The 7,691-nt window shown below is 40.0% G+C and overlaps 1 protein-coding gene across 1 annotated transcript; it reads left to right on the forward strand.

The window, feature by feature from the left end:
• The first annotated feature begins 1,205 nt into the window (after positions 1–1,205).
• On the forward strand, positions 1,206–4,543 carry LOC102229734 (calcium/calmodulin-dependent protein kinase II inhibitor 2-like). Its single transcript, XM_005797976.2, has 2 exons — positions 1,206–1,931; positions 2,700–4,543. The coding sequence occupies exons 1-2, from the start codon at positions 1,763–1,765 to the stop codon at positions 2,768–2,770; spliced, it is 240 nt and encodes a 79-aa protein (XP_005798033.1). The 5' UTR covers positions 1,206–1,762; the 3' UTR covers positions 2,771–4,543.
• The last annotated feature ends 3,148 nt before the right edge of the window (positions 4,544–7,691 follow it).

Raw genomic sequence — 7,691 nt, forward strand, 5'->3', positions numbered from 1 at the left:
TCTGCCTAAGAATTTGCTTCATTTTCCTAAAAACTGCAACGCCCTTTGCTTGACTTCCAGCATATTTTATGGGCTTACATAAAGCCCAATAATTTTTTGTCATACATCCTTTTAATGATTAGGGCTTAGCACATGATTGTAAAATGGAAGGAAAATTATACATAGTTGCCAACATTTTTACATAAAAAAATCTGCTGCATGTGTCATGGATTTGTACACAGAACCGGTTTCCTCTGGTACCTCTAATTAAATCAAGTGCAACCAGTCATCTTCAGATGTTGCTGATTTGTATGACTGGTCCAGAACAAAGAGCATGACTAGATTACATCATCCAAGAGAAAGTTGTGCAGAAATCAGGGTTAGTTAATCAAACAATATTCCAAAGTTTGAGCATCTCACAGAGCACTGCTCCGTACATCAACTAAAAGTCGAACCGGTATTGTACGGCCACTTACCAAGACACCTGAGCTCACTGTCCAGACATGGAGAGCATTATTCAGAGAAGCAGACGATAAGCAATCCTTAAAGCTGGAGGAGCTGCAGAGATCCACAGCTCAGGTGGCAGAATCTTTTGATAGGCCAACTTTTATTGGAGCACTCACTGTAATAGTACAATTAATAAATGTTTAGTAACCGAGAGCATAAATGATCATTATCTCCTTAGGGTGAGGTGAAACTGTTCATGCTCTCAGCAGAAACTGTCTGTACCTGGATTTTTATTATTTATTGATAGCGTCATCTGGACTCGGTTTTTATTTTTGCTCGCACACACACTGCCACAACTGACACTAAAAATAACGAATGCAATATAAACGTGACAACTGAGAGTCCAAATGTCACACCAGCAGCTTATGAAAATACTGCCATCATCTGGCCAGCTTTACCCCCTGATGAACAAACGTCCTCCTCGAAAAGAAATCACGGCAAAAGAAACAAAGAAAGAAAATAAAAGAAAAAAAATGCGCAAAATTCGTGAAATTGTAGAGATCTAACAATTTGATGTCTGTCAGACTCGTGCTGCTGCAGTAAATAAATAAGCAAATAAACAAATAAATAAATATATATATAAATTCATCTCGTTTGGTACAGAATTTGGTCATGTCCTTGTTCAGAATAGTCGATTGTTTGATTTCTTTTAGCAGAGAAGGAGCTTTCTGGTTGTCTCCAGCTGGACGCTTCTGGGTTGCACCAGAACCCCCCCTCCCTGTACACAGCTCCCTCATCAGGTCTCCCCGGGATCGGTGTTTTGCATCGCTCCTCGATTTGCATTTCTTCCTCAGATTTTCCGTGCGACGGGTTCAGCGGGCGCTTCTTCACGGCTCTTTTTTATATAAAAAAAAAAAATATAGAGAGATACATACATATACGCGCGCCTCCATTTCCACAGCAACATCCATACGCGCAAAGAGAGACAGAGAACTAGAGAAAAGGAAACAAAACATACAAACGAAAAACAAAACATCTGGATTTTTAATATAATGTTGCCGAAGCTCCACGATTGGGGAAACTGAAGAGATTTTTTTATTCCCTGCTTTATTTTCTCTTCTTTCTGGTGCGTACCAGCGGAGCTAGACACGTGTCCTCGGGGTAAACAGAAAGGGCTAGGTCGTGCCAGCGGATCGCGTTGTTTCTTTCCCTCTGTTGTTGTTGTTTTTTCCCCCCTCTACTGTGTTTGTTACCGACACACCGGGCTTAAGCTTGGCTACCGCATATATTGTCTATTTCATCCGTCGCGCCTTGGTAAATAAGACGCATTTTGGAGATGTCGGAAGTGCTGCCTTTCAACGAAGAGAAAATGAGTCATTATGGAAATGAGGGCGACGAGGAACACCTTTCCTTCACCTGTCGCCTTCAAGACACCAACAACTTCTTCAACGGCTCACAGAACAAGCGTCCGCCAAAACTCGGACAAATTGGCAGGAGCAAACGAGGTAATTATATAATTAAGACGGGTTTTTCTCCTTCCCCCCCCTCCCCCCCGGTTTTCTCCCTATCTCCATTGGCTTATGTGGGGATGTGGTGAATGCGCACTTTTGGCTGATGTGGACCATGGCTCAGGATGCAACGGCCAGTCTTTTTGTTTGTTTGTTTTGTTTTGATTTTTTTTTTTTTACCACATCAATTCAGCTGGGTGCACAAATTTACTGTTTGCATGCATGTGTGTTGCGTAGATTGTTAAATAATTCGCATTGCAACACAAGTTGGATGCGCACTGCGTTGCCACTTCAATGTTGCTCAATAGAATTGATCTTAACGCAACCTCCCCCCTTGATGAAATGGTGGCATGGTTGAGTTTTCTATAAATCGTTCCTTATTATTATTATTATCTTTTGTATGACTCTTTATTAAGGAATTATTTTTATGACAATGCATAAAAAGGAGGTTGCACATAAATGCATGCAGTTACAAGCAAAAACATGGCAGTCAGGGAGGAAGTACACCTGTAGGTCTGCAGTGGAGACACTCACACATGCACATGTGCAGGAGTGCATCAGAGGCAGTTGTTTGAGTGCTGCTGTGCTCTAGGTTACTCTCACATGCATGCACATATCACGTCTTGCTCTCACAGCGCTGTGCTTTTCATGCTCTCTTGTTAGTTGATGGTGAATTTTCAAGACGCCACACCAAGACCAGCCTCCCCCCACCAACCCCATCATCCTCCTCATCCTCATTAACTTTCCCTCCCCTGTCATCCACAGTTGTGATCGAGGATGAGAATGGCGACGAAGCGCTGAAAAACGGAACAGAGAAGACTTCAGGAGAGGCTTAAGGCATCCGAACCGACCGAAAGACAATCCAGTTTTTTTTCTATGGCGATATTTACCAGTTCTAACCCAAAGACACTGTATATAAGCACTTTCTCTCATGTGGCAGCAAGCAAGCACTTCCACGCCCTCCTCTTCCGAGTCTGTCATGACCAGCCGGATGGATGGATGCACAAGCGCTGGCCACAGGTGGGAGGCGGCAGCAAAAATAAGAAAACGAAAAAAAATGGAGACCTCCAGGTGGACCCCCATAACGCATTTACACAAACACACCCTTGATTACAGGGTTTTGCCATAAATCCAGTCACAGGAGAGGAGACTGGGAGAGGAGGCAAGTGGTGGGGAGCGAGGTGAAGGATGGAGGCGATGCTGTCGAAATGCAGAAATCAGGGACAGGATACAGAGGTAGATCTATTATAATAAACTAAAGCACACACTTCTCCTATATCTTATCAATCAAACCTTTCTGCTCTTCGTTTTGTGACTGAGGGCAAACGAATACCAGAGTTTTGTAAATATGGAAAGGGTAGCCCATATTTTCTTGCACAAAGGGAGAACTGGTAATCTGGTTTTGTTCTGTGTTGACGACTTAATTTATTCTGGAAACCTTGGGGAATATGTCTTTTTGAAGTGACGTAAAGCCCGTGGGAGATTTTCGTTCTTTTGTTGTTGTTGTTTTATTTGCTTTTTTTTCTTTTTGTATGTTGAGAAAAACCGAGCAAATGAGAGTGATGTTATTTTTCACTTATGGATTCTCGATGTTGCCTGAGTGTTTTTGTTACCATACTTTGCAGCTATAACAAGTCATTTCTAAACAGCGTACTTCCCACCTGTTTGTAAGCTTACCCAGGCTTTCACCTGGATCGATTGATACTGTAACTTGACTGTAAACACCCTATTGATAAAAAAAAACTATTTATATTTCATTGTGCATTATTGTGTGTGCCAAATCTCATGGGTTTACTGAATACCATTTTTTTGGTTGGTTTTTTTTTTGTGCTTAATACATTTACTCGATGATTCCAGTCGTTTCCCCTGGGGTTGCCATTTTTAGGGCTCTTTTTGGTAAAAAAAAAAAAAAGACGAAAAAAAACACTTAAAAGTACCAACTCATGCATGGCGAATATGAATTCATGCATGCATGGCAGCAGTTCTGAAACTCTTGTGTAATCTTGAAGCACCTCGTATACAGCTTTGAATGACAAAGACCTCAAGAAACAGTCTTAATTCTTCGTTGTACTGTACGACTCTCACTGATTTGTACAGTGGCCTAATATCTTGTAATAAAGATTATGATAACGTACTATTTACTGTTAGTGTTGATTGTGGTTTACAATAAGGAATGATGTATTTGATGTTTCTTTTTGTTTCATAAAAAAGGAAGAAAAAAAAAACCTTTGAAATCTGTAGCAAAAACATGAAAATATAGTTTTGTATCAGAGAGTTAAAGATAGTAGCAGGTAACCCGGATTACTTTTTGGACATGTTGCTTGGACAGTTTCTCCTGTTGTTATTGTATTGCCTATCTGGCTGCCAAGGAACGGTGAAGTCAGCGTTTTTTTCCACTGTGAGAAAGTAGCATCCCAGTCTTTGGAGGGCGATCGGACGTGGAAGAGGCACAGGATGATGAGAGGATAATCCCACGGAGAATCTGAGATGCACACTTTGTCCTGCCAAGACAAAGGCGAGCTCAAACAGTTGCACAACAGACTATGATCTCATTAAGTGCTACAGTTCTGCGAAAAGATTTTTTTTTTTTTTTTTGTGGGGATAATGTACAACACTGCTTCCCAATGCAATAAATGTCTGTTTGCATTAAAAAGCTCTGCTTTCTCTCTTTAATCAAGTCCTCCCTTTAAACTCCACCTCTGTCTGGGATGTCGAGGGCACCCGGGCGTGAGGAACGCTGATGAGACATGACATTTCCAGCTCTGCCATGGTGACTGAATGATTCATGTTGTGTGACGAGCCTCTGTCAGCGCACGGCATCTTCAACCTGGGCCGCCTGGCTCTCACAGGGACACGCATGGAAACACGCACATCCCAGAACTTGCATGTCCATTTCCCATCCATCCGCAGGCGAAAGGAACATGTTGTTAGTTCCCATAACCACCACTATCCCTTCTCCCTCCCATCTTGACAGACATGAAAGGGGCTGCTTGAGCCGGGTGCCATGGTAACAGATGCACCTTGCGCTCTATGGTGCAGCGGTGGGTTTCGAATAGTCTTCCCTGAGCCTCTGCTTGATATCATCGCTATCTTTAATGGAATGGTCTTCATTCTCTTTATCTGGTCGCTAAGCGGCATGACCGCATTATCCCTCCAAAACAGCCCCTTCTTTCAAGATGGCAGGCGACCATGACAGCGTTGGCTTCTCTGGCAACAAGCTGTCCCCTCACACAGGATCAGAGGTAGCACATTTGGGTAGTAATGGTGCGGTGGCTGTCAATGTGCTGGAGCTTTGCTGAACAAATGAAAAGATGTAAAAAGGTGTAAAAGCATGTGGCCAGAATTCACATGTTAACCCAAATCTGTGTAAAAAATAACCGTATGAATAACAGACATGACTTATTCAGATTACTGTAATAAACCAGGAAGGCTAATTTAGTCATTTCCAAAGAAATCAAATAACACACAATGCCTTGAGAAATCAATTAGAAATGATAAAAAAAAGTCAACCTTTATCTGATCAGAAGAAGCACCACACCATTAGTGCTCAGAAAAAAAGTGTTTATATATTTTTTATCTGTTTTTGCTTTGTTGTCACACTGAAAATTAAATACAAACTGCAATTTTCAAATGATGATTTAACTTCAGTAAAATTATATCAAAACTAGCCACGATCCACTATTGAACCGAATGCAGTAGTGACATTTCCCAGGAATTATTTCTTTCCTTTTTTATTTATTTGCATAGGAATACGTGTTAAGTATAAACAAATACTGAACTATGATATTTGTAGCCTCAGCTAATTTGCAATTTGCAAGGGAGGACATCCCCAGATGGGCCTTTGACAACATAAAACAATTGAGACTGTAAATCAGCATAGCAAGATAAAATGTCAAACATAACATAACTCCTAAAATCAACTTAAAACAGACCACAATAGCCATCATGGACCATGACTACAAATCTGGTCTTCTTAAAGAAACACCTTCAGTTGCTGGTCTACCAAAGACTGCGTTGAGAGCTCAAGTCACAAAACATCCCAGAACCACATGCAAAGCAACAAAGACCTCATTTGTCTTTGTTGCTTTGCATGTTCAAATTCATTAATTCATGAATTCATGAATTTAATTCATTATTCAATTCCTGACCATTAAGTAATGAATGAAATTATTACTGTACTCACTTGAGAAATATTTTCTGATACTAAAATTAATTTGATAATCTGAAACATTGAGTGTGAGGGCCTCTATAACAAAACTCGTTGGTGTTGATTCTGTTACTGAATAAAGAAATATCCAGATTTGTTATTTTAGTAGCAACAGTGTAAATTTAGAATAAAGTGAGAGGAATCATTGAGATGTTGGAAGAGAAAATGAAACATTTTACTCTGACATGTCAAATAATCTTCATTCAGGCTGTGAGAGAGCAAGACTTTTAGGATGTAACAGGAAGGCTGAACCCTTTTGAGTTTTCAACCTCTGTCTGCCATAAAATGTGCTAGATTAAGGAATGTTCATAGCTTTTGGAAATGTTAGATTAAGAAAAAAGATCTTAACTCTGGAGAAAACATCCACAGAGAGATAATAAAGGTAATAATGCTCATTGCTACAAAGGATCTTATTTTAACTAACATATTTAGCTAACTTTTTAAGAACTCATTCAGCTCGTAATTCACATAACAGTAAACGCCTGTTGGTCAGCGACTTCTCTCTCACACATGGTGGGTGTGATGTTGTCTCTGCTCCTATTATAAATAATAGATGACCAAACAGGAAGACCGGAAAATATTGTTGCTGCTCTTACATCATAACAACAAAACAAAATTAAAAATTGAGATATAAAATCTACCCCAATATTCGAGAAATGATGCACTTTTTTCAAAATATGGCATGGAAGAGTTTGAAATAGAGAGACAAAAACAGGAAAAAAATACATACATATGATTTTCTGGAAGACACATTCAAAAACAGGAACATGTGTCCTGTTTTACTGAACAGTGATGATTAGTATGTATTTGCAAAAATTAAAATGACCAATAAAGTATTTCAATATCGGTGTCTGATTTTGAAATATTTATTCTCAGTCAATTTAAACAGTCAGATGTATAAGTAAAATAATTGATCTTTCCCAAAAACATACAAATTAGTGAGGATTCTGCTTAATAGGCTCAGAACATCACCTACATTCTCTCTTTTACCTTACTTTTGTAAGGAAACAATACTTTGGAGTGAGTATTTTGTAGCAGAAAGCCGTTATGTTCATGGTCCAATCCCAACAGTCTTAAGTTTGATCACTGCCTTGTAATTGTATTAGATCCACCAGTTGAACATGCTAAGTGTTTTTGGGCAGGTCAAGCGGGAGTGTGAAGATGGGCGACAACAACGGTTGGATACGCAGCATCACTCTGACGGAGGAGCCAGGTGGACGTCGAGTGTAACCTGTGAAATGAGCCAGTTGAACCTTTCAAGTTGAATTCTGCAGACCTGTTGCCAGTTTCTGGAAGAAAGTGCTGCAGGTGAAGCTATACTGTTACTGTAATACAGGGCAACACTCTTGTCTAATGCATTGAAACACACACATATTTTGCTGGCCAGAAAAAGCCTTGAAGATTAATTAGCAATGGTCATAAGGGCTGGTGTCCAACAGCTTTTGGATACATTTCTGACTGAACAAACCAATATAAAATATGTAGGTCATTAGCAGGACTCTGCAGAACTTAAACACATGCTTAAAAATAAGTGAAAAGGACTGAACGCA

The sequence above is a fragment of the Xiphophorus maculatus genome, chromosome 20, assembly GCF_002775205.1.
Source record: "Xiphophorus maculatus strain JP 163 A chromosome 20, X_maculatus-5.0-male, whole genome shotgun sequence".
Classification (NCBI taxonomy): Eukaryota; Metazoa; Chordata; class Actinopteri; order Cyprinodontiformes; family Poeciliidae; genus Xiphophorus; species Xiphophorus maculatus.